This window comes from Drosophila novamexicana, unplaced genomic scaffold (assembly GCF_003285875.2).
Source record: "Drosophila novamexicana strain 15010-1031.04,08,12 unplaced genomic scaffold, DnovRS2.1 tig00000024-arrow-pilon, whole genome shotgun sequence".
Lineage (NCBI taxonomy): Eukaryota > Metazoa > Arthropoda > Insecta > Diptera > Drosophilidae > Drosophila > Drosophila novamexicana.
In genome coordinates this window covers 2483562-2508624 of record NW_020824768.1, presented here as the reverse complement: position 1 = coordinate 2508624, position 25063 = coordinate 2483562, and the positions used below count along the sequence as shown (strand labels likewise).

Genomic DNA, 25063 nt, shown 5'->3' with positions numbered 1-25063 from the left:
GGGGGATATCGTCACGAAAATTGGACGGATATGACAAAAATGTTAAGGGTATTTAACATTTTCATTATACATATTTTTTAATTCAGTTCCAACTAATTACACTTTTAAGAATTCATACTTACAATTAACACCTCTATTTTTTCATATTAATTCTTTAAGAATATGAAATAGCTGGCCACACAAACGATTGCACAATGCTGAGATCCAACAAAAAACCTAGTCTAGTCTGATTGGAGTAAAAAAAGAACGGAATACCCTAGATCATTTTGTATAAGTTATTTTTTAAATCGTTTTGCAGCACTTTAGAAAGCGCAACTCTGCACATTGGAATAGTATCGATAACGATACGTTAAATAGTTCAGCAAGGTGCCTGCGTGGAAATTAAGTAAATAAACTTTATAATCTTTAAACGCTTTGTTTGTCAGAAGACACATTGGAATAATGGCAGCATCACCGCCAGTGCGTATGAATTGGCATCCAAATATGAAACATACCGAAGTGGAGCGGTAATAAAGCAAAAACAAACAGCGACACCAATTACACCTGCAGTTTTGTTTTCCAGATGGATTTGCATTTATCCAGCCTATATTAATAGCAAAAAGACCCGCCAGGAAGGCCGCCGACTTCCCAAAGAGAATTGCGTTGAAAACCCCACCTATGTTGAAATTCGTGATGTGCTCTCAGTGTCCAATGTACAATTTGTTGTGGAAAACAAACAGTACTGCCGCGAAAAGAGCAGGGAGCTGCAGTTCCGGGGTCGGGTGCGCGTGCAGCTACGCAACGCGGACGGCACATTGTGCAATAGCGAGTTCTCGACGCGTGAGTCTATCATGAGGCATGTAGCCGGTAAAATACCGCAACTGAAAACACGACAGAACAAAACAAACGACCCTCAGCCGCAGCCACAGTCGAGTGGGGCTGGAGCTGGTGGTGGTGGCGGTGGTGGCAAAAAGGGCAAGGGAAAGCGTCGATGAATCTGCAAACATTTCATTTTGAAATCTGTTTAGTTGATTTTTGTAATAAATTCTATACATTTTGCGCTAGCAAAACATCTGTTGTATGAAGTTCAAGTGCAAGAATTCGGCCTTGGTCGAATATAAGAATATTATATTTAGTACGAATGTCTAAGCTGACCCTAAAACCAAAGCAGTTGAAATACGTACATTAATAACCATTGCATATGTGCTCAATTAAAAATGTCTCAAGATCACACGGTGTCAGCGAAAATTCCGGCGAACAGTAAAGCAAAACAAATCTAAATTCGACTGACAGTCACGAAGCGGCAGCAACGAAAAACTAAAATAACGTCTACGATTTCACCCAGTCAGCATATATAACCCACAGCGCGTCGCCAATGCACAGCCAAAACCCTATTGGAAAGACGCTAAGGCGGTGCACACATGATGATACGGTCTAAACATAATAACACTTTCTACATCAGCCCCATAGTCATCACGGTATTGGTGCTGATAGCTCAAGTATCCATTTCCGACGGTGTGCCAACCACCAACTCGACAGCTGCACCGTCGACTTCAACATCGCGCTATGACAATCCGCTGGTCGAGCACAAGCACGAACGTAACTGTAAGGCGCTCTGCGAGCACTGCGGCTGCCTTGGATTCTATTGCGGCGAGGAGTGCATCTGCGAGTGCAACGACGAGAACTCGGACACGGAATGTATCCACACCATGCAGGTAAATGCGCGCACGTTGGAATCGCCCTTCGAGATTCTCATCCAGGGACCAAGTAGCAATCGATTTGTCCGCAATGCCCAACAGTTCGAGCAGAAACGCGAGCTTGTGACGAGAAGTGCCGTGGGCGGGAAGACTACACGAAATCGTCGTTCCACCATTATCATCTACAAGCCATCTTCGGCAGGAATTAAAGGCGCAGCTTTGTCACTGAACGCACTGGAAACATCATCCACAAAAGCAAAGAAAGCGGATCTTGCACGCCACAAACGTTCCGTGGATCACCTGGAGTGGTTTAACGATTTTGCCAGCTCCTTGGTGCGTCCATCTCCACTGGGCACTCGGGGCCAGAAACAGCGTGAGGAAAAAGCTGCCTCGTTTAAACGCCAAGCGGTTACAGAAGGTCCGCTGCCAATGCTTCAGCGGGAACCATGGTTCCTAGAACATACAGCTCCGAGGCTTAATCGTCCCGCGCCTTTATTTAAGCGCCAGCATTTCAGTGACGACAACCAAAGTGCCAGAAAATCAGAGAAAAGTTCCTCGCGCAAAATCAGACTCGATTCTTTTGAAGAGGAATCCGAGACGAAGGCTCCAAAGTCCAAACCAGATATGCGTTCATTTCGCGAAGCCCTGCAAGTAATGGAGCGTATTCCTCGCGTGCTTCAGGATACGGTTAGCCATTTGTCCGCCGACGACAACAGTGGCGATGTCTTCAGCTTGAACATTATGAACGATGTGCTGCCCAAGAAAATTCCGCGCAAGGAACGTGTGCCTCGACGGCTCAGACAGAGAACTCGGGATAACGACGTCGACCCAACGCCCGTTGCGACAACTAGGGCACCCGTTGCTGTGCCCCCAGCGCCGCTGTTGCCCCTGGCACCTCGTGGTCTCTTATTTCCCTGGCTGCGGCAGCAACGTTTGAGGCGTTTGCGTGGACAACAATAGATGTAAATTTCGGTAGTCCCATTTATGTCTGTTTTCTATTTTTAAGGATTCTCGAACGGCTGTGCATGTGTGTTTTTGGCTTTAGATTGGGTGCTCGTCTTGTCTGGACGACTATTTATAATTTCCGTTATCCTTTTTGAAGGAATGCCGTATATTTGATTTGAAAATAAAACTTTCTAATGTCTATGACTGTCGGAACTTGAATTGTATCAAATAGAAGAATGGATTCTTGTACAAATAATTGTAAAATTGCGGACAATCAGCAGGGCAGTGTTGTCAATTCAGCTATTAACTAGCTAAGTGTGGCCATATACGTATGGCAGTGTTGTCAATTCAGCTATTTTCTAGCTTAGTGTGGCTATTAACAGTTGCCATCAGCTGGAAACGATAGAAATTACAATGGCGACTTGTAACAACCCTGTTAATCGCCAACTTGTGCTTAGAAAGTATATTCAGCTATTTTTAACATTGGATTCAGCAACTTTTTGAAGCGGCAGTTGGCAACACTGATATTAAGCTGCTTTTGGGTCAGTGCGATTGTAGAAAGTGTAAGTGTTGCATGCCTTGAGGCTGCGACCCAGAAACGAACCTTAACTAATTGAAATGTATACTTATGGGGATTGCAGTTAATCAATACAAGCGATTGCAAGCGGAAGAGCATTAAAGAGAGCGACGATGTCTCGGTCAAACGTTGGCAACAGACGCCAACGGTTTCCAGTTGAGTGGATCAGTTGTGCCGAGCAGTGCGTCTTCAGTTGTTGCTCTACGCAGTCCACTTAAACAGCTTTTCAACAGGTAGTTAACAATTTGTTAAAAAGTGGTAAAAAGAGAAATTTTACTAAATCACAGCAGATCCAAAGAGAGCGGAATATCTCAACATTGTAATCAATGTATTCGTAGTGTTACAAAGTGCAACTAAATAAAACAAAGTAAAAAAAAACAGCCACATAGCTGTATCATTCAGTCCCCCCCCCGCCTTGCTGCTTGTTTGGTGCTGTGCAGACGATGACAATAAGTATCTGTGTGAATTCAAGCGTGTTCGTTGTGTGTGTGTGTGTGTGTATATGCATTAACAAAAATAAAAACAAAGAAGTAAATACAAATGTACAAATACTATATGCATATATATAAACGCACCCAAATGAAACAAGCAAAGATATTATCAGAGCTGTGTGTCTCCTAAGTAAATACATATGCATATGAATTGTAGAGCTCGTTGAACCGATATACGCTCACTTCAAGCACTGAACCACCATATTAATAGACCGCACTGGAGCACATCTACCCCCAACAAAGCCAATTGAAATCTGGAATCAATGAATGTGATTGAACATGTGCTGAGCAACAAGTATTGACAAGTGCTTATATGTATATAAAAGGGGAAAATGCCTCAAGCCCTAGAATATTTACCTGTAAATTAGTTCTCTATACTTATACAAATTATTTGCATTTTCAAACTGATCTCCGGAACCCCAATCGCATTGTTGTACATTCAGAATTGCATTGCGTAAAAATTAGAATCATGTAATAAAACGCCAAAGCCCCCGTTTGCAACAAAACATGCTAAAGTATCTCGCGTGGCAGAGCGATAAAAGATAACTAATACAGCGATATGTGACTAAACTAGCACACATATAGCGCATACATACATACGCACATACATACAGCCGTTTGTATTAACGAGTTGGCAACGATAAGCACCGTTAAATTTGTTTGATGATAAAAAACAACAAAAGAAAACAGCTGAGAAATCGGCATTTCTTTATCATCTTATGGGCAGCCGGGGGTTGGGAGGAGTATAAGTGGGCGATAGGAATACAGTTTGTTGCATCTATGCTGCCAAATACCCTGTAATTGTTACCCAAAGCGCACAAGCTGCGAAACCTATGACACAACTTATTTTAATTACATGCAATAATTTTTTCCACAAGCCAATTTTAATAATTAGCCAAACGTGCGTTAAAACCATAAACTTTCGCTGCTCTATAAATTGACCACCTGCTTATGTAGATAAGCCCAAGGCCAAGCAAGCCAGATACAATTTGTTTTTTGTATTAGAATATTATACATACACATATATCTAAAGAAATATATATATATATATATATTAATACATATACATACATGCACATTTCTCACATATCACACCTCAACTTATCATGGACTCCACAAAATCTCTTGACTATTCACAGCATGAACCAGCGACGGTAACGCTAAGGAAATTCAAATACTTCAATTGCGTCCACAGGCTTATCATGGAGTCCTGGCGCAAGATTCGCGCACGCATGGAAATCAAAAAGATGCCCGCAGAGCTAGACGATGATCTGGAAACTTTGGAGGATTATACGCAGCGCTGGCGATCCGTGCGCATCATTTACTTTACGATGTTCCTCATGGCGCTGGGCTTTAGCATCATATTAACCGGCATTTGGCCATTCCTTAACGAGGTGCGTACTAAGTCAAATTCCATGCTCGCACACAAACACTTACGCAAGCATCCCTATAGCTAGATCCCAGTGCGGGCAAAGAGTTTATGGGTATGATTGTGGCAGCTAACCCGTTGGGCCAAATGATCTTCAGTCCCATCTTTGGTTGGTGGGGCAACAAGCTGGGCACCATACGGCTGCCGCTGCTGCTCTCTTTGGCGCTCTTCACCTTGGCCAGTGCATTGTATTCGTCGCTGGAACTTGTGGACAATGTCAAGTACTGGATGCTGGCCTCGCGATTCCTCATCGGCGTCAGCTCGGCAAACATTGCACTGTGCCGCTCCTACTTGTCGGCGGCTACGCGTCTGAGCGAGCGCACACACGCCGTCTCCATGGTATCTCTTGCCCAGGTGCTGGGCTTTATTATTGGTCCCGGGCTGCAGGCGTTGGTAACGCCACTGGGCCGAAGCGGTCATGTCTGGTTTTGGGGCACTATGCACGTGAACATGTACACAGCCTCCGGCTGGATAAATGTGCTCATGAGCATGGGTAACTTTGTAATGTTTTTGCCGGGCATATTCAAGGAACACAAAATAGCCGCACGTGAGATTATGGTAATGCAGGGCGGCACCTCGGAGCGTGACACCTGGAAGGCAATCAAACCGAATTACTATTCCGCCTGGACGCTAATTGTGGCCTTCTTTGTGCTGGTTTTCAACTTTGTGCTGCTGGAGACGTAAGTTTGAACACAGCTCCAGTAAATTCCTACAACTATTTCACTGTAAATTGCCTCTTCACAGATTGGGTACATCGCTGACCATGGATATGTTTGCCTGGACCAATGATGAAGCACTCTACTATATGGGCATATTTATGGCCACAGCAGCCATAATATCTCTGGTTACTTTTGTGCTTATTGAACCACTGTGCAAGCTTTTTGCTGAGCGCTTTGTGCTCATCTGGGGCGGCTTCTCTTTGATGGTGGTGGGTCGTCTGCTTTACATACCCTGGGGACCGGATCCGCCCAAGCTGGCGGTGGCCTTCAACGCTAGCGCCAATCTCACCATCGATAATCCCATCTATTTGGGCTGTCCACCTACTCAGGATTGGTGTCCTCAACTGCCAGCGCTTACATTGACACAGTTCATTATTGGATTCGCACTGACGTCAGTGGGTTATCCCATTGGCGTTACTCTGATACAGACAATATTCTCCAAAGTGCTTGGACCACGTCCGCAAGGCGTCTGGATGGGCATGATGACCGGCGCGGGCTGCCTGTCCCGTGTCATGGGTCCCGTATTCGTTGGCTCGATTTACACACGCCTCGGCACCTATTGGACATTCGGTTTTACATCGATTATGATGTTGATTTCTATGATCTGGCTGCTGTGCAGCAAGTAAGTACCTGACTAACTGGATCCGTATTACATTCTAATCCTGACTCTCTTTTCAGTCGCGTACTTATCCCACCAACATTCGAGAAACCGGCTGTGCCCCTGCAGGAACTGCATACACCGCAGAAAGACGTCACGAATGATCCCGATGACGCAAACGCGCCCATCCATGAAGAATCTGATGAGCTGCTGGCAACTTCCAAGGTGATACGCATGGTACCCTCATCCAAGGCGTAGTCTCATCGTCGACTTAAATATTTTTCTAATATGACTGCCCCTAAGTTACACAACATTCACTATGAATTTCTAGGCAATAGTTTCACACATACAAAATATATTTTTGATAGTAACTTTATGATGCACTTTTAATGTTAAGTCTTCACATGGTGAAAATCAAATATTGATATCAAACATACATGGTTATATTTTTGTTTCTTTTTTCACAATCGCACAAACATATATTGGTGCTAAAGTTGTTTATTGGTTTATTCTAATAACACAAATCCAATAGTTTGTAGTTATTTACGCTTAAGAATGAACTTCTTTGATGAAATAATGAAACATATATAATGCTGGTAATATTTGTTACCTGCCACATTATTGTTGTCGTCATTATCAGTCAGTGCATAATTATGATAGGTATGACAGGGATGCCTAGATGGACTATGATGAAGATTATTTCTTGTTTTTTGCGTTTGTTATTGCTCTGTTTAATTACGCGTACGGGACTACCAAGGCGGTGGTATCCACATATGTAAGAACGGCAACTGCTGCAGTTGAGGATAATGATGCGTCGGCGACCAGCAGAGTAGCCAACATGATGCACCGTTAAAAGCGTTATAGTTGTATATGGGTATTAATGGTGGCGCAGTTGTTGCAAATGCACCGCCCAAAGCAGCTGCTGCTGTCACTCAGCTGCTGCCGTTATAATAAAACTCATCTCAGTAGGGCGCATAGCGGCGACCTGGCGGTGATGGACCGCGCATGCCGCGCGACGAAATCATACGCTCGTCGAAAGAGTCACGACTGAAGTCCTCATAGCCATGCGGCGTTGGTGACCTGTTTGATAATTAAGAAACAAAATGTTAATCATAAAGTAGTCTGGTGTAAACTAAGCATCTACTCACCCATAACGACTCATGCCGTTGCTGCTGCGTGGCGGCGGTGGTGAACGCCGACTGAACATGGTGTCATAGCCACGGGAGACACTGCAGGAACGCAGACTGCCGCTCAACGGGGGGGGCAGAGGCATTGGTTCACGACGAGAAATCGGCGGCGGTGGGAAGTCACGCATGCGTGATGACTGATAGCGACGCTCATACAGATCGCGTGAATCCTCGAAACGGCGGTCATAGTAATCGTAATCCTATAGTTGTGAAAGCCAAGACAGTTAGTGTGTTTAGGGTAAAACCATTTGGGTATATTGAAGTTTATATGTTGATGCATTTAAGATATTCGCGGCGAGTCGGTTTGAAGATTAACTGCTGAAAACCTCGAACAATCAGATTGCTGGAAACAATTGAGATATGAAATCAAGCAATTGATTATTTCTGAAATATTTTCTAGAAATCATAGTTGACTTTTTGGGGTTTTGAGCAGTAGAATCTTTTAAGCGACCTGTCGGGAGTAGCCAAATTGGTTGTTTGTCTGCATTTACCCTAAAGCCGTCCATTATGCGATCACGCAGGAATGGCGGCGGCGGCGGTGGCGGAGGATACGGATCACGACTGTACATGCGATCTCTGTAGCCGCCGGCGCTCAGCGGTGGTGGTGGCTCACGTCCACCAGTGCCTGTCCAACGCGGACATTCTTTCGACCAATGACCGGAACGGCCGCAACGATAACACTGCTCCGGATCGCCCATGCCCGGCTTGGGGCGTACCCGGCTAGTGGATACCTGCACCTTGAGCGGCTGGCCATCGACAACGCGACCGTTCAACTCCTTGATAGCATCCTGGACATCACCGACACAATCCAAATGCACGAACCCATAGTTGCGCACAATGTCGCATTCGACGACGGTGCCGTATTTCTGAAATAGTTCGCGCACCTCCGGCGCACGCGTTTTGTCGGTTAGATTTCCAACGAAGATTTTCGTTGTCGGCGTATTGGGGGCGCGTCGGCTTTTGGCGGCCTCCACCTTGATGGCGTTATCGTTCAGCACGTAACCGTTCAAGTTCTGTATGGCATCGCGACCCTGCTGTTCGGTTTCCATGTGCACAAAGCCATAATTCTTGACCACATCGCATTCGACTACAGTACCGTATTTCTCGAAAAGTGCACGCAATTCGGTTGCCTGCGTCTTCTCATCGAGATTACCGATGAACAACTTGAACGTGCCGGCTCCGGGCATCACGGCGACGGTTTCGGCTGCGGCGTCGTCCACGGTTCTTGCGTTTATTCAATTTCTTGGGAAGCTTGAGCGTTAGCGTACGCGATTTGTATTCTTTTTGTTTTTTTACGCGTTATTGACGTAGGTGCAGCGCAGCTTGAGAACGACGACAACGGCGGCGGCGACCGCGACCTCAAAGTGAAAGAAGAAGAAGCAATGCAATTTTTCATTTTGATTTGTACTGAGGCAGGGTGCAAGCAATTCGATACAAATTAAGGAACAAAGAAAGGTCACAACGCGTCCATTAAACTTAGAATCAGACACATGCACAACCCGTGAAAAATCATTATAATTTCCACACAATATACATAACAAGATGGCGGCGACAGCGACGGCGGCAAGGCGAACCCGTGGTAGTAATATGTGGCAGTGGCAAAACGACGGCTTCAATTGTAAATATGTTTACATTTATAAAGACTTCTTACCTGTGCACTTTTAAAACCAAATAAAATGTTGCTTGAATCTACTTTTTATTTTTTCCTTTTAGCAGCTCACACAAAACTCACTTTTTCACAACTTTTCGGCACAATGACTTTTATGTATATGTGCTAGAGGTGACAAAAAAATCGATGATAGAGCACTATCACTGCCACTATCGATAAGATAAAAATACAAGCCGGAGTGCCGATAGACTATCGACACAGTCGTGCGTGCGTGCTTATTTCGATATTATTCTTATTTTCATTCTTTTATATCAAATAAAAAATTGGTTTCAGTTGCTGTTAACCATAAATTATTCGGTATTCGATGGTAGTATGTTGATCAGCTGGATTTTTATAAGCAAACATCATGTATCATCCGAAATGCAAAAATAAAATCAAAATAATCGATATAACCTATTTTAGGGCTCCACCATTTCTGTTAGTATGCAACACTGGCAATGTAAATTAGCGCTCTTATTAAAAAAGCGGGAAAGATAGTTGTTATTAAACTGGCGTAAAAATGGAAACTCCTTCGGGACGTGGTGCACGGCCCACACGCACCGCTACACCGCGCCTCTCTGAGCGCAAGAAGCAATTGTTTCGCAGCCGCAGCTCCATGTTGGACCAAATAGATGACGACTGTGACGTCGAGGACCCTTTGTTGGGTATAGCACCCCTAAAGCCAAGGCGCCAAAGTCTGTCCATTACAGCAGCCGAGAAGCCATCTAATGTTCGTAATCTGTTCGACAATATTGCTGGTGGAGATGTCCGCAGCTTGCGATTGCGCACCAGCACCAGCAGCTCACCGGAGACTAATAAGGAAAATAAAAGCGCTCAGAAGACACGTGGCTCTGGCCTATCATTGGGCACGGAGGAGCAGTTGCCACATTTGTTTACCAAAACCATGCGTATAAATAGCAATAGCAGTACCAGCCAAAGCCACAACTCTAGTCCACGCACGCCGAAATCACGAGAACACTTCGACGATACGAGCACGGACATGGATGACTCGCCCACTGATCAAGACCGCAGAGCAGCTAAAAGAGTGCACAAGATGTCGGATATAATAATAATCGATTCCTCACCTGAATCCGGATCAACGCCACCGCAGAGCAAGGTGCGCAAGACGCACAAAGAGTGCATATCGACAATGTCCTTTTATTCACATTCTGCCAATCCTAATGTTGCTTTGCGAAGATCAGGTCCAAACCCTTCGGGATTAGCACTTCAGCAGCAACATCGCGTCGGAAAGGCAAAAGTTACTTCGCCCAGCTCCCGTCCTAGGTTGGGTATTAATAAGGGCGTTCGCCACAACATACGCAAGCCCCAGCGCACTTCTGCGTCCCTCAATTTGGATGACATTTTAGGCTCTTTGCGAAATGAAAAGTTACGCCGGCTGATTACCACGGGGCGTGAGGATCGCGCAAAGGTAGAGGAGGTCCACCAAATACTTCGCAGTGCCAAAGATCCCATCAAGATGGCCAAGCCCCTTCGCGGATTGGCTCTTGATGACGCCAACAACAACAACAACAAGGCTCCCTCAGCACTATCTCTATCTCCCACAACACTCGACTTTTCAGATTTAAGCGACGAAGAAGAAGTCCGTCCTACAAAAGACCTACCCTCTAATATGGAGCTGGAACCGGTCATACCATTGATACGACATACTGATGAAACATCCCCAAAGACCGACCCGCCCACTAATCGGAAGTTCTTTAAATCCGGCCGACGTAGCAGCACCTGTATGGAAGTGCGCATCACGGACAATATACGGGCTAGTGTTAGTCAGGGAAAGATCTCATTAGTAGAGGAACCACCAAAAAAGCACCGGCAAGTGCGTGTCAAATCGTCGACAATATTTTCCGCGGAGCAGGCAACCGTGGATGCGATACTACGTAATCTAGATGATACCATTGTGGATGAAATTGTTGAATCGGAAGCGCCTAAGAAAGAGGAGCATGCATTGCTGCCGGATCCCTATGAAAAGTACCGCCAACAAATACCATACCAGACTGACGATCCGGCAATTATCGAACAGCAGGCCCTGTTGCTTGAGTTTCTAATAAGCAATAACATATGCACAGATAGAAACTTTGAAATATTTATAGCAGATCCAGATAACCACAAGGAAGAAGCCACCAGCATTGTAGATAATCTGTACATGGTAGTCTATGCGGGGCAGCAAGCACTGGCAAAATCTGACGGCGACAAAGCAATTGCACCGGAAGTACCTGAGAGCGACAACGCTCAAGCGCTTAAGGAACCAGTTGACAGCTCGGCGACTAATGCAGCGTCCATTGAGTCGCAAGTCAAATTGTTTCCCATTTTCACACAACGCCTGCAGCCGGTGCAGCAAAAGTCTTCGCGCCGCAAGTTGGATGTTTCGGCACGCTTAATGGCTGCTGCCACTGGCTCCAATCAGTATCAAATCGATGCTGGCCAAAAGGCCTTTGGAGCCCGGCAGTGTCAGCAGTGTGGATTAGTTTACACCGTCCATGAGCCCGAGGAGGAGCAGCTTCATCGAGAATATCATGATTCTGTACATGTGCTACGTTTTAAGGGCTGGATAGACGAGGATATTGTGGCTGTGTGTCCGGACTGGGCGGCAGATGGGCGGATTATACGATTGAATGAACACGCACCATCTATACGCCTGCAGCGGCTAACAGAGGTGATCAGGGTGGTGGACAAGGAACTGGGCTACTCCTCGTACATTGTACCAAAAACGTTTGTCGCCTACTTTGCTGTCCGAAAGCAGCAAATTGTGGGCCTATGCCTTGTGCAGCCGTTGACGCAGGCGCATCGTTTCATCCATGTCGATGGAACCGACTACTTCAGCGAGGAGACATTCGAGGCTAGGTTTGTGGTCAATGCAACTCCTTTCTCCGTTCCTTACCAATAACTTTATTTTGTTTCCTCTGCAGCTGCGGCGTGTCTCGGATTTGGGTCTCACCACTGCAACGTCGTAGGGGAATTGCTAGTAAATTACTGCGCGCTGTGCAATCTCACACCATGTTGGGCATTGAAATATCCCGGGATCGCATTGCCTTTAGTACGCCGACAGACGAAGGACGTGCTCTGGCGCGTCAATTTACGCAAAATGAGAATTTTCTGACCTATGACAAATAGGAAATCTAGGAAGTTGGCTATTGAATAGCTGACCAGTGAACTTTTGTTAAATACCCTTTGCTACAAATCCTTATTTTTTTAGTTATTAAGCATAAAAGATTGTTTTAAACTGAGATTGTGTTACATTTAAAGATATGCTCGATTACAGAATGGTGTTTCTAATCTATTGTAAATACGTTTTACGAAAGCAATAATGGATACTTTTATTTGAATTTTATTTTGAGAAATCGTGAGAAATGCACTATAGTAGTGTAATTTTTGATTTTTAGCAAGTTTAAATTTCAATTCGTAAAATATTTAAGAGCTGAAAATGTATTCACGATCAATCGCGATATCTATCGATAGTTAATAGATTTCAATATCGATCACAGACAGCCATGTAATTTGTCAATCGATAGTTTAGCTTACTTGTGAGCCAGGCTTTGGGCGTTGTTTTTATTGCAGCAGTTAAGAAATTTATTAATTCTTAATTAGAAACGTATTTGCATTGCTCAAAAGTTGACTTAAAGTGTGTCAAGTCACAATTTCAGTTGCCATAAATTGAGCGCAAATGGTGAGTGCAAGAAAATAAATAAATTGTAACTAGCAAAGCAACGCGGCATCTTATGCCACGCCCAATGTGATTGAATTAAAGTAAAACCACAAGCACACTTTGGGGTTGAATGTAGCGTAGCAACGTTTCTTATTGCTTACATCCATTGCAGACAATACAGCGTTGTGTTAGTGTGCAGCAAGTAAAGTGTGTAGCTAATAGAGAAAAAGGCCAGTGACTGCATTGTCAACGGCATCTACAATTACAGCCATAAGTAAATAATGTCCACAATCGAAGACGAGCGCAAAGCGTACATTAATAATCCATATTTCACTGGACCCATCTACGGCAGCTACAAGCCGTTTTATGTGACAATTGCTATTTGCACTGTTGTCCTTGGGTCAATAATTGTATTAAACATTATCTTGGGCTGCTGCTCCAAACACCGCAAGTACTGGCAGGACAGGCACACAGGCAATCGCTGGTTGGTTTCCATTTGGTCTTCAACGCCGCACAAGCAACCACCTCTAGATTTCACTGAGCTAAAGGACGCATCCTACTTCGATCGTTTCCATGTAAGTGGCCAACTCGGCATGCTTAACTTTCACAAAATGACACTTACCATTTGCAGCCCACTACACACCAGCAAGTGTTCCCTGACGACGTCGTCATATCCGTTGACGATTTAGAGCCCGTACACCAGTCGCATCATCAGCGTCCACCCCGTCCAGAAGGTCGTACACTGCATCAACAACGCCAGCGTGAAGAATACGTTGAGTTGCAAAAGCGTGAAAGCGACATCTAAGCCATGGCATTATACATTCTATATCCAGCCGTTGCTGCTCTGGCGCTCTTTGTTGTAGGCGTCATCATTATCATGCTGCGCTATGGGCCACGTCTATGCGGGCTACGCCATCATGCTCTGCCCGACAACCATGACTTGCGGGAGAAAACCTACGAGCATGAGATTAGTTATGCCTGAAACGTTGCGCCATTTTCATAATTGTCTTTTAATACATTAATGCAGCACATTACTTTTTTATATACGTCCACTTCAACTAACCATAGTTTTAAGTTGCTATTTTGACCATTACTAACTCTTAACTGCTGGAGTTGCACATTTTTTTATACATGCAGTACAAAGTGCCTACTACATTTAGTAAATAATATTTGTCAATCAGCTTTTATATTATTCCATATCAAAAAACAAAAGTAATGTGCCTTCAACATTGAATCTCATTGATAAATGTTTGCCGTCCAAGTGTCTTTTAGAACAGTAAGATCGCTCCGTTACAAACTTATACCCTTTTCGTAATTTATGTAAACAGAATGTTAATTAAATTTTTATATGTTCATTTACAAATGAAAATTATTTAAAACTATGCAAACTCTATACATTTGTATTTAAGCATTTATACGATTTGGACCCAGAAAAATATTTTCAATAAAGAATGATCAATTTTAATTCATACAAAATATGTGTTTGCTGCAAGTTAAATTGGAAAGCTTTCACCAAAGTTCGCATACAAAAGTTTCCAATTATGAACATACAGATGGTAATAAGCATTTAAATGCATGTGCTTTGAGCGTTTAATAACAATTACGATGGAAAATGTCAGGAAAAGCATTATATATGCGTCTACTTGTAAGAGGTTAATAATCTCATTTTGTGTTCAGCAATGCATATGGAAGATAGTACTTCGTATTTCTTTTCGATAGTTAGTAAATTGGATGTACCTGGTCCAGCACAAAAGTCATACGCTGTCATTGATGTAAATTTGATAGTTTTCAATAAATTGCGTATGTATTCGTCCCTTTTCTCCTGCTCCTTCTCACTGTTCATCTCTTGTTCGCTTTGCTCTGTAGCCACTTGGTCTACAGCTACGTCTTTTTCCTTTTCTACATCGTTTTCATTTTCGTCTTTAGGCTCTTTTGCTTGCTCTATTTCTACTTCTTTATGTATATCTTTTTGCGGCCTGGCTTCTGTCACAGGCTTTATTTTTTTCGTCATCTGGGAATAATCAGAAACTTCATCGTCGTTATCACTTTCGATGAATGTATTGTCTGGGGATGGTTTTGCAGAACTCTCGACCAAACCATGTATATTGCAATAACGATCTATTACGCTGAAGCGAAGCTTATCGCCCACAATGCCGTCAAAGTCCTCGATAAATTTTAAAAAGATTTCCGAGCTAAGATCAAAGACTGCAGCCGCGTTGATGTAAGCCTCCGCGTTCACGCGAAATTTCTACAAAATTACAAAATTTGATTGGGTTTGATATTATTTATCTTAGTACCTACCAATCTAATGTTGGCGATCAGCTCTTCGTCCTCGATCTGGTGGCCATACTCGTACAAATCAATTGTTACATCCGCCTCTAGGCCACTGGCCAAACGGCGCTTGATCACATTTAAACAGTTGTTGGTAAAAAAGGATACCATGAACTTTTTGCTCAGATAAATCAATGTTTGTAGTGTCTGCAGATCATATGAATCCAGTCGACGGTTATCGTGCCAGTACAAGTATTCAATGAATTTTCTAAAATCATTGCCCGACACATCGTTCAGCACAATGTTGTCGGGAATCTTTGCCTCCTCGAAATCGCCCTCAAACATGCGTTCAAAAACAGGTGAAACACTACAAAATATATATGTATGTATATCTGATATGGTTTAATATATAGCAAAATAATTTTGTACACACCTCATGAGCACAAATTTATGACATTTTAATAGAATCTTATTGCCATCATTGTCAAAGACGACGAAACTGCAATCCGACAAGTGGCCGGTCATCAGCAAATGTTCCATGCGTTCTCGGGGTCTAGAAAGATAACAAATGCGCTGTTTATTTATATGAAGAGATTTCAGGTCGGGCATATCTATCACCCAGATTCTTTTAGACAATGTCTATAACGCCATTAAAACAGTTAGGAGGAGTATATCACTTAATAGGGTTATAATGCTGATCTCTAAGTACTCGCCTATAAAAGCACCGCATTTTGCAGTTGCAATCAATTGTACTTATTGTTTACCCCAATACGATAGTAAGGTAAATGGTTGAAACTCCCCAAATATAAAAGTCATTTTCTGATTACTCACCTGAGATCCTGCCAGTTTGTCGCCGTGTTCTGCATTTCAGTAATCAAGTTAAAAAAAAACAAACACTGTTGGCACGGACAAAAGTGGCGGCGTCAATGCAAATTCATGTATTTAGTGTTGCAAAACGTCTAACCAAGAACTGCGAATTTGACAGGATACGGTCACTTTGTTTTGTCAGCTGTCCGCTGTTTTCTGTTGCCGTCGTTGAATTCAATATTAAATTAAGCGACCACCTGCTTTTAAAACAATGATTTTATTTGTTTACATTTGGATTGGTATCGGCCTACTGCCATTAACCCAATCAGAAATCACTGAGTGCCCCACGTACAGCGTACCACAGGTGCGAGCAGAAGTGGAGGGATCCGGCGAGATGTCTTTGATGTTTTACTACGTGTCTTGGTCGAGCGATGCCAGACAGGCACGTTTGGTATACGATGGCGTGGCCCATTACTACAAGGAATACGCCTCCTTTGGCGCTATCGACTGTTGGCATCTGCAGTGCAACTGCAGCCGTACACATCGACAACTACCTGGCATGGCGGTTAACGGCGGGTATCCGGACAAATGGCCCACGCTAATGGTTAACTATGGGCGGCAAGTGAGGCTGCAGTATCAAGGCGCATGGCATTTTGAGGACTTGACGAGATTCATGAACAATCTTATACAGCCCATCGATCGAGTGCATAGTACGGCAGAGCTGGGCGCCCTATGGAGTATCTCGGATGCCGTTGTCCTGGCGGTGCTGGACTCTGCCGATGGCCCGACATATAGACGTTTCGTGGCGACGGCAATACATTGGTTGGAATTCGATCCGGAGCGTAACGTACGCTTTGCGGTCGCTTTTGGCCGCCAAGCTAAGAAAATGCTCAGGGTGGAGGGGTTATCACTGCCGCAACTCGTAGTCATAGATAACCGGCATGGCCTGCATAATTACAATAAATCGGATGTCTGGCAGCCCATGGAGATCTTGCATTGGGTGCGACCCAAAGTCAATCCTCTGCAGGCCGCTGGCTACGGAACACCCGCGAAGATTGCGATTAAGGCGCGTCACACGCCAGTGCTGGCCATGGCCATACGCATGCATCGCCAACAGTCATTATTCACGAGCGATGATCTGTTGCGTAAGGAGAATGTTGACTGCGAGCTGTACTGGAAGCAAGAGCTGCAAGACGGCAGCGAGTCGCGTAAATGGGCTCTGTTGCAAATGCCGCCAGAGCTGTATGAAGTCCCTAAGGCGCAGGAACAGATGGCCAAGAATTGCTATCGCGCATTTCAGCTCAACAGAGCCACCCTGGCCAATTACTACCACATCAATGGCTTCCTAAATTATTTATGGTCCCAACACACTCACGAACGCCACTCGGAAGCGGAGGCGCGCCGGCTGTTGGCGCTTCGCACACGTAATCGCTGCTTGGCGCACACCCATGCCCAGCAGGGAACGCCGGCAGGAAAGATTGGCATTGCGAAGCTGGTCGCTAAATACGGTCAGCTGATGTGGATGCACTCGGCGGAGCAGAAAATACAGAATAGTTCATTGGCCGTAGTGCTCTTCGATGGAAACAAACATCGCGACTTTCTGCACCAACTTGGCATTGATCAGTTCCAACTCAATCATAAAAGAGATGCGTCCACAGTGCAGGTATTCATTGTGGATGCAGCCGAAGAAGCACTACATGTCATGCCGCAGCATCAGACGTTCTCCTATCTGGCACTGAAGGAGTTCATGAAGCAATTTTATGCCAGACAGCTGCCGCGCGTGCAAAGGAATTCTTTATTAAGCACTGCCCCATCCCAGGAAGCATCGTATATACAGGTATACAATCGCCAGTTATTGCTGCAGGCACTGCAGCACTCCAATGCTACGAATGTCGTGCTTATCCAGCGACCGGATTGTGCACTCTCGGCCGTCATGTCACAGGAGCTGATGCAAGTGGCAGCTATGCTGCGCAGTCCCGAACTTAAATTCATTCGCTTCGATAGCCAGGCAAACGATTTGCCCTGGGAACTCACTATGCCGGCGTCACCAGCGCTGCTAGTGTTTCCACAATCTCGACCCACAGAATCTGTGGTGTTTCCGATTGATATTCGTGTGGACACGGCCAACATAATGTCCTTCATATTGGCACAGTTGGAGCCAGAGCAGCAGTTGCGCTTAGTTTTGGCCAGCTGCCGGCGGCGCATAAGGCATGCGCGCAGCTGCCTGGACTTTGCCGGGAAACTGGTGCTCCAGCACATCAGCCAATATTTGAAATACTGGGAGATATATGTGAAGGAGCGTGATCAGATCTTGTCACATCTAAAGCAGTTCAATGAGATGCACATTGCCATCGAAAGTAGTATAAAGTTATAGTTTATAAATGCATCTCAATTGACCGTTAAACTAGTTATCTTAAAAGTATTGGGTAAGATTTTAGCGGGAGGGAGCTCACTTATCTGATATTGTAAGCCCAAAATAAGTTTAACTAAATATTGTTATCAATAAGTCTAGTATAAGCAATTAGTAAATCATCAAAAAGATTTAAGACTGATTCATGTTTTTGTTCCACAATCCAAATGCAGTATTTTTCGAAACGAGTAAACATATTTCAAATGCATATACATTATGTGTGCCCAGCTGCCTTTAGATCAAAAATACTTTTACTGCAACTATCGATACTGTGTTGAGTGTGGCTGTAGTAAGTGCAGCAAGTAGTTGCTTAAAATGTCACGACATTCGGATAAACTTAATATTATAGATCAAGGTACATATCAAATTCTAAAAAAGGATAATGGGAACTCAACGCCAAAGGTACTACGCAGTGCCAAGTACAAAAATAAGCACAAAAGGGAGCAGCAGTGTACTCTCTTGGACTTCCTCGTTGTGCCCCGCCAAAAACAGAAACAAATAAACAAACGGAGACGCCCGCAGCTGGTAGCAAGAAAGTGCGTGGCGCTTCAAACCAAGCGCAAGGGAAAGACGCGATTGCATCCTAAACGCCGTATAGCGCGCCTGAAGCGCATTATCAGAAAGTATCGCAATTGGAAGCAACATAAGGACGAGGACAACAACTATGTGGAACCGCTGCAGCAGGCACTGGACCCAATGTCTGTCAGTCATGAATCCGCAAGCGAAAATATGCTGCAGGCTCCGCTGTCCGAAAAGCTCCAGAAGTTGACCTTAGGCGAGACGGAGAAGCGGTGTACTTTGGAAGTGGAAAGCAGTCTTTCCGCTTCAGTTCAACTAAAGGAAATTCAGCGCCTGACCTTGAACAACGTGGAACCAAACACATTAGGAGTAATCACAAATTTGAGGTGCTTGTCCCTAAATGACGCCGTATCAGGCCAACCAGCATCGTCTACTAATCAAATACATTCCCGGCGATTTAGAAGGTGCGCATCTATAAAGTTATCTTGCTCCCTATGCTTATCAAATATCTGATACACAGCTATTGTGATAATTGTACGACGCCGCGCCTCAAAGATTTGACGACTCAATTGCTCAATGACTTGGATCGGTTCCAGAAGCGTGCCTACGCCCACAATGAAATTAAAGCCCGTGCACATCCGCGACTAGTGGTGGGTTTTCGGGAGTCATTGTCCAGGCTGCGCATAAACAAAGTGAAACTGCTAATCTTGGCCCCTGACTGTGAAATTTGTCCTGCCCCAGGTAAACGTCATTTACTGCACTATAAATACTGTTTCTCATTTAACGTTTAATCCTTGTTAGGCGGTCTGGACGACACGATCGACGAGCTGAAGCTAGTCTGTCAGCAGCAAAGGGTGCCCTATTGCTTCTCGCTGATGCGCCGGGAATTGGCCTATGCGCTTCGCAAGCGTGCACAAATCTCGTGTGTGGCCGTTTTGGACTATGATGGTGCCAATGAAACGTATAAGCAACTGCTGCAGGAGCTGGATGTGGCGAGCTATCAGTATAAATGTTTGACTGCAACGTGATCTTTAATGCTTCAAGGATTTAAATATTCAAGTGCCAAAAAGGGTGCCTACAAATATTTAAATAAACAAATTCAAGCCAAATCTATGCATTGACAAGATTCAATAATTAGAGGGCGTCATCATTGTGGTGGTCACCAGATCGTAAAGTGTCGAGCTCTCATTCCCAAATTCGGTGGCAGCGCCCACTAATCCAGCCGTGTCATTGAAGCTATTAAAGGATTGTATGGCGTCCTTGGCCTGCTGTGCCGCCAAGTTAAATTGTATGAGTATAATAAGATAGCTGGTAATGCCACCGCTGACACCATACAACGTTTCCATGTCCAGCGTGAAGAAGCCGCAGGCTGAGAAGTCCACCGAATGATTAAGCAACTTCAGCGACAAGTGATTCACAATCTCGTAGAGTAAATTGTCATCAGCCACGACGCCGCACTTATGTAAACTTATGCCAGTACGCTTGGAGGCCAAGGAGGTTTTCCAGCTTAAATAAATCAGATATATGCACTTGCCAGATGTGTAGACCAGGACGATAACCGTGATAAAGGGATTCTTTGCAGAGCGAAACAACGAGGGTATCGATTGCGCCCTCGTGGCACAGTATAGAAAATACAGCTGAGCCGTAAATATTAAGAAACCATACGCCATAAGCGAAAGAATAGGATAGCTCCATAGCCCATTCATTGCCTTGCCTATCTCGCAGATCTCGTCGTGCACTTGGCACAGATTGTTCAGCTTCTCCTCGACTTTGGTCGCATTGCTTAATTCGCTTTCGTGCGCCATGTTCATCATTGGGTTTGGATTGGGCTGCTGCGGCTTGCGAGGCGTTTGAATCGATTCGCCAAAAGAGTTTAGCGAGTGGGCGACTAATTACAGCAAATACGATTATTGGGAATAGGATAAACTTAAAGACTACTTACTTGGCGCGACCTTGTTTTTCTTGCTACCAGAGCCTCTCATCGATCCTATATCAATACCACCGAGCTCCTTGTACAAATACTCCAGATTACTGTCGTATTGTGGCGGCTGCGTTTCAAAACTGTCTGCCGTATGAAGCTCAGCGGCATCATTATCTGCAGTTAACCAAGTCTGAAACTTTTCGTGCTCGGTCACAAGATCTTCCAAAGTGGCATTTATGGCCTCAAAGCGTTCTTTGAGCGCATATAGCGAAACTGCAAACCAAATCTTATCCAGAGTATTGATGAAAGTAGGAATTGCCGAGACCATCCATAGAAGTGACAACCACTGCGTATAATCCACCAGCTCAATGTATGTGGTAAGCAAAATGAAAAGCTCGAAAATAATCGTCATAACTAGCATTATACGAATGCGTTTTGCTATACAGCTGTTGTCGAGCTGGCACTGCTCCCGGTACAGCCGTTCATCCACTACGCGAATGCGCTCGTAGAGCTCTCCTAGTCTACCTTGGTTAAAGAGCGCTGTGACCTGATCCGTGGCCATCATAATAAGGCCAATGTAGGTCAAAAACAGGCCAATAACAAATGTCAAGGTACCTGAAGCAAAAGAAGGGTACATTAGCAACAGAAAGTCAACAGTAGTTGAATAGTTAAATATCCAAGTAGAGCACAAACTCCTGCCCCTATAATACTCACTCTGTGTTGCCTTGAGTGTGCGATCCTCTTCGCTAAAAGAATAAATCAACAAATTATAGAGCACCACATACAGGGCCAACATGCCGAGCATATAGATCATGCCATTGCGCGACTTTTCCAGCACATTTTTGTGACGAAACTTGGTCAGGTCCTGCGGCAAAACACCCACCACCTTTGATAGGAAAAACAGTTGCTGGAATTGCAGCAACAATGGCTGCACCATTGGTGTCACCTGGGACATCCTGCACGTTGGCCAGAACAAACTCGAATGGTATATACAAGGCCAGCCAGGCATTTGGAGCTGGTTGCCACTCTAACTAATTAAATTGGTTTGTTTGCTTATTAAATTGGTTCCCTAATCGATACAATCAACGCAAGCAATCTGAATACACGTGTAAATGGTTGTATAAACCTTTCGCTTAATGGCTGAGCTTATATGAAGGGAGAATATAAGTTTATTAAATCATCTTCAATTGTGTATGTATATATCTGTACACAATAAATTTTAAAATGCAAACCCGAAATAAATATTACATATATGCACATCAAATGTACCTTTCCGAGGTATGAGCTATATATAATTATACACAATAGTGTATGGCAATACGAGTTATTTGTGTAGTCGATTGAATGAATTGAATTTTATTAGATGGTATTTAGGTCGGGATTTGCATGGTTTTCATGTGTACCAAATGTTGTAATTTTTGTACATTCCTTGTTTTACGTGTGAGATATAATATAAAGCCAAAATATTAACACGGCTTATCTTTTGAAATTTAAAATAGTGCCCAACATAATTAATTTGTATTGTAAGAGAAGATCGTGCTCCTTATTGCTTACGCTTGCGACGATCATTTTGTTTTTGCTCCTCCTGAAATTGAAACGAAATATTACAAAATGTTAATGGCTGTCTCCAAGGTTATAAATATAGTTTCACAAATAGCGAACTTAATGTGAGCATATCGTTTTAAATAAATTTTTCGTAAACCTGGAAATGAATATACTTCCAACAAAAAATAAGAAGAGAAAGGCCCGTCTCGAAAGAGTAAAGCTTTGTAATGAATATTGTCTAATTGAAGACTTTTGTGAAAGTATACTTATTGCCTTGTATGTACGAAAAATAGGTATACGTTTAAAACGGCATACCGTTACGATTAAATGTTCATTAAAGATATTGATTGCTATTAGTGGTCAGTTCAAGGTTATTCATTGTTTGATTGGCTGTTTAACTGATTTGCGAACTATCATACCATAAAGCTCTTGAGCTGTAAGATAGGGCACAATATTGAGCACAAATCAAGAATACTAGCGCAGCCTTAACTGATGACAACTAAATTGAGTTTTATGAACACACCTTTTGGGTCAAAATAATCAACAAACGGCGGAACATGCTCAAAACATCAAAGAAAAGGTCCAATGCATGTTGGACCACATCGCGGTTGCCCATGCGACACTTATCCACAATATTTTGGGTGTCGTACACAATGAAGGCGGCCATAACAAAGACGCCAACGTACAATTGAGTCTAAAAGCAGAAAGGGTTAGCTATAGAATAATAATTATACTTGTGGTTACTTACAATTTGGACAAAGTACGATTTAAAGATCATGTTGAAGAGACTAAGCAAAGCCATGCAGTTAATGACGCTAACCAACATGCCGCCCAGATACAAATACTTGCCCTGTTCGGCAAGCAAAGCGGCTAACGACAATGAACCAAAGGTGACAAAGGTCCCGGTGAGCGCAGTTAGTATAATTGCCGGATTGATGCTGCATATGTAGTCCAATAGGGGGCCCAGTGTTTGTCCCGAACAAAAGCCAAAGGCATATAGCATTCCCAAGCGTGTGTAGTAGTTCTTGCCATCGTCTTTATAAAAGTGCAGACCCAGGACCAGCACCAGTGAAGCAATAGCCGCTATTATACCCAAATCAAAAGTTCCGCGCATCTGAAGTAAGGCTCCTACTGCCGAAGCTGCGGTGGTGCTCGCCAGCACCATATACACCTTGGAGAGGTGCTGACGGATGAAGGGCTCACTGCAAAGGCATAAGGAAGTGGTATTAGTCAATTTTGTGCGTGTACGTGTACATTGCTTTCAAGGACTATTGATTTAGTGCGACCTGTTGATGTGGTCTAATACCAAAACAACACGTCATCCTAACCGTGACGCAAGGTTAGCGCCAATTACGCTTGCCAGGTACCTTTTTATAAGCATTGTACACGGACTTTTGTACCGGGCAATCGCATTTGGTTCGCCTGCACCCGTGACCCAAAGTTTATGTGAATACTCACTAGCGCTCGCCGATGCCGTTCATAAAACGTTGGAAACGGTCGTGAATAAATTGTGCTGTATCCGCCATTCTGTATCCTTGCTTTCCACTTGACGACTAGCTTTTATACTTTTTCTTTTTAATCGAACGGAGGAGTTATAAATGTGAACTGAAACTGTGCAGGCTTGATAATCAGAGTGACTGATTTTTACCTCGTATACTACGTTGATCTTTTCGTTTCTGTATTTCACTTGTCTTTATGTATATTGCACTTTAGTGTTGACTAACGTCACGTTGTACGAAGCTTCCAGATGATAGGGTAACCATTTCTTATGCAGAAAAACTTATGGCCACTCTTAAATAAAACAACATTGCCATGATTATCGGCGCGAATTTTTCAAAAGACCAATCAAGAATATTAAATTCTAACAATTCGATGGAAAGGATCATTAAGGTTACTTTACCGAACGAATCGCTTAATTTGTTTAGAGACAAATATATATATATACGAAAGCTTTTCTTACAGATTTTAACTAATAACGAAACCCATTTACTTAATTATGGATGTAAATTTTATTTCGGGTCATATGCTTTAGAAAGCTTGTTCTAACAGTAGATCAATCGAATAAGAATGTGCGTATATTTTTTTAAATAATAATTGAAAATATAAATTAAAATAATGACGATTTGTTTTAAATATGAGTGACATAAATATGATTTCGCAATCTTCTTATTTGTTCAAAGCAAATAAGACGCGCACTTAAAAACTATATAAATATGTATATATACATATGTAAAACATTACCTGTTTAGTGCATGATTTACAGTAAATATGTATATTCAAATACTCTCAAAATCACAGTTTCAATTTGTACAAGACAGATTTTGTTTGTTTATAAGTAGTAGCCGGCCGTTTTGGTCGTAATACTTCGTGTTAGATCAGACCTAGGAAAGTTACAGGTACTAGTAGTTGTCGAAAACTATAATTTACACAAATATCATGTGGATTAGTGTAGCAGGTTTTAAGTTAAATATCGTTTACAAATGTTTGTGTACATTGTACAAATAAAAATGTAGGTAAAAGAATAAAAATAAAAACGTCGATGTTACATAGCAACTACATTAATGCTTGATCGCGTTTAAAAATTCTACAATAAATGCTGTTAAGACCTCGATTATTTTATAATTAGAGATATTTAGTCTAATTATCATCACACAAAAAC

General features: G+C 43.4%; 12 protein-coding genes across 16 annotated transcripts; 8 read left to right on the top strand and 4 right to left on the bottom strand.

Annotated features, from left to right (window-relative positions):
• The first annotated feature begins 347 nt into the window (after positions 1 to 347).
• LOC115771288 (signal recognition particle 19 kDa protein) lies at positions 348 to 1049 on the top strand. Its single transcript, XM_030716910.1, has 2 exons — positions 348 to 506; positions 563 to 1049. Exons 1-2 carry the CDS (start codon positions 442 to 444, stop codon positions 972 to 974), a joined length of 477 nt encoding a protein of 158 aa, XP_030572770.1. The 5' UTR covers positions 348 to 441; the 3' UTR covers positions 975 to 1049.
• Positions 1050 to 1114: 65 nt separating this feature from the next.
• LOC115771285 lies at positions 1115 to 2823 on the top strand. Its single transcript, XM_030716907.1, has one exon. The coding sequence runs from the start codon at positions 1401 to 1403 to the stop codon at positions 2634 to 2636; it is 1236 nt and encodes a 411-aa protein (XP_030572767.1). The 5' UTR covers positions 1115 to 1400; the 3' UTR covers positions 2637 to 2823.
• A 1909-nt stretch (positions 2824 to 4732) lies between these two features.
• On the top strand, positions 4733 to 6708 carry LOC115770989 (major facilitator superfamily domain-containing protein 8). 2 transcript variants are annotated; one of them, XM_030716480.1, is made up of 4 exons: positions 4733 to 5083; positions 5143 to 5798; positions 5863 to 6459; positions 6516 to 6708. In XM_030716480.1, exons 1-4 carry the CDS (start codon positions 4796 to 4798, stop codon positions 6691 to 6693), a joined length of 1719 nt encoding a protein of 572 aa, XP_030572340.1. In that variant the 5' UTR covers positions 4733 to 4795; the 3' UTR covers positions 6694 to 6708. The 2 variants fall into 2 exon arrangements, with proteins under 2 accessions (XP_030572340.1, XP_030572341.1); XM_030716481.1 differs by having other exon boundaries at positions 5001 to 5083; positions 5147 to 5798.
• Positions 6709 to 7373: 665 nt separating this feature from the next.
• Positions 7374 to 9361, bottom strand: LOC115770993 (RNA-binding protein lark). Of its 2 annotated transcripts, XM_030716486.1 has the most exons (4): positions 9274 to 9361; positions 8114 to 8980; positions 7584 to 7822; positions 7374 to 7515 (listed from the first exon to the last, which is right to left on the bottom strand). In XM_030716486.1, exons 2-4 carry the CDS (start codon positions 8807 to 8809, stop codon positions 7398 to 7400), a joined length of 1053 nt encoding a protein of 350 aa, XP_030572346.1. In that variant the 5' UTR covers positions 8810 to 8980; positions 9274 to 9361; the 3' UTR covers positions 7374 to 7397. The 2 variants fall into 2 exon arrangements, with proteins under 2 accessions (XP_030572346.1, XP_030572347.1); XM_030716487.1 differs by lacking the exon at positions 9274 to 9361 and having other exon boundaries at positions 8114 to 9250.
• Positions 9362 to 9753: 392 nt separating this feature from the next.
• On the top strand, positions 9754 to 12532 carry LOC115770987 (N-acetyltransferase eco). Its single transcript, XM_030716478.1, has 2 exons — positions 9754 to 12129; positions 12195 to 12532. The coding sequence occupies exons 1-2, from the start codon at positions 9791 to 9793 to the stop codon at positions 12397 to 12399; spliced, it is 2544 nt and encodes an 847-aa protein (XP_030572338.1). The 5' UTR covers positions 9754 to 9790; the 3' UTR covers positions 12400 to 12532.
• Positions 12533 to 12804: 272 nt separating this feature from the next.
• Positions 12805 to 13760, top strand: LOC115770995. 2 transcript variants are annotated; one of them, XM_030716490.1, is made up of 3 exons: positions 12805 to 12952; positions 13162 to 13506; positions 13563 to 13760. In XM_030716490.1, exons 2-3 carry the CDS (start codon positions 13213 to 13215, stop codon positions 13734 to 13736), a joined length of 468 nt encoding a protein of 155 aa, XP_030572350.1. In that variant the 5' UTR covers positions 12805 to 12952; positions 13162 to 13212; the 3' UTR covers positions 13737 to 13760. The 2 variants fall into 2 exon arrangements, with proteins under 2 accessions (XP_030572350.1, XP_030572349.1); XM_030716489.1 differs by having other exon boundaries at positions 13104 to 13506.
• Positions 13720 to 14317, top strand: LOC115770996. Its single transcript, XM_030716491.1, has one exon. The coding sequence runs from the start codon at positions 13740 to 13742 to the stop codon at positions 13911 to 13913; it is 174 nt and encodes a 57-aa protein (XP_030572351.1). The 5' UTR covers positions 13720 to 13739; the 3' UTR covers positions 13914 to 14317.
• Positions 14318 to 14373: 56 nt separating this feature from the next.
• Positions 14374 to 16266, bottom strand: LOC115770992 (kelch-like protein 41b). Its single transcript, XM_030716485.1, has 4 exons — positions 16034 to 16266; positions 15636 to 15755; positions 15233 to 15569; positions 14374 to 15179 (listed from the first exon to the last, which is right to left on the bottom strand). The coding sequence occupies exons 1-4, from the start codon at positions 16066 to 16068 to the stop codon at positions 14571 to 14573; spliced, it is 1101 nt and encodes a 366-aa protein (XP_030572345.1). The 5' UTR covers positions 16069 to 16266; the 3' UTR covers positions 14374 to 14570.
• On the top strand, positions 16258 to 18524 carry LOC115770988. Its single transcript, XM_030716479.1, has one exon. It carries the CDS (start codon positions 16281 to 16283, stop codon positions 18381 to 18383), a length of 2103 nt encoding a protein of 700 aa, XP_030572339.1. The 5' UTR covers positions 16258 to 16280; the 3' UTR covers positions 18384 to 18524.
• A 195-nt stretch (positions 18525 to 18719) lies between these two features.
• Positions 18720 to 20047, top strand: LOC115770991 (selenocysteine insertion sequence-binding protein 2). The gene is made up of 3 exons (XM_030716483.1): positions 18720 to 19402; positions 19459 to 19679; positions 19740 to 20047. The coding sequence occupies exons 1-3, from the start codon at positions 18735 to 18737 to the stop codon at positions 19964 to 19966; spliced, it is 1116 nt and encodes a 371-aa protein (XP_030572343.1). The 5' UTR covers positions 18720 to 18734; the 3' UTR covers positions 19967 to 20047.
• A 3-nt stretch (positions 20048 to 20050) lies between these two features.
• Positions 20051 to 21934, bottom strand: LOC115770990 (gustatory receptor for bitter taste 66a). Its single transcript, XM_030716482.1, has 3 exons — positions 21574 to 21934; positions 20881 to 21474; positions 20051 to 20826 (listed from the first exon to the last, which is right to left on the bottom strand). Exons 1-3 carry the CDS (start codon positions 21866 to 21868, stop codon positions 20066 to 20068), a joined length of 1650 nt encoding a protein of 549 aa, XP_030572342.1. The 5' UTR covers positions 21869 to 21934; the 3' UTR covers positions 20051 to 20065.
• A 252-nt stretch (positions 21935 to 22186) lies between these two features.
• On the bottom strand, positions 22187 to 24085 carry LOC115770994 (bax inhibitor 1). Of its 2 annotated transcripts, XR_004018912.1 has the most exons (5): positions 23863 to 23930; positions 23153 to 23606; positions 22928 to 23098; positions 22720 to 22838; positions 22187 to 22444 (listed from the first exon to the last, which is right to left on the bottom strand). XR_004018912.1 is itself a non-coding variant. In XM_030716488.1 (4 exons), exons 1-4 carry the CDS (start codon positions 23928 to 23930, stop codon positions 22403 to 22405), a joined length of 735 nt encoding a protein of 244 aa, XP_030572348.1. In that variant the 5' UTR covers positions 23931 to 24085; the 3' UTR covers positions 22191 to 22402. The 2 variants fall into 2 exon arrangements, 1 of the variants encoding a protein (XP_030572348.1); XM_030716488.1 differs by lacking the exon at positions 22720 to 22838 and having other exon boundaries at positions 22191 to 22444; positions 23863 to 24085.
• Positions 24086 to 25063: the final 978 nt, after the last annotated feature.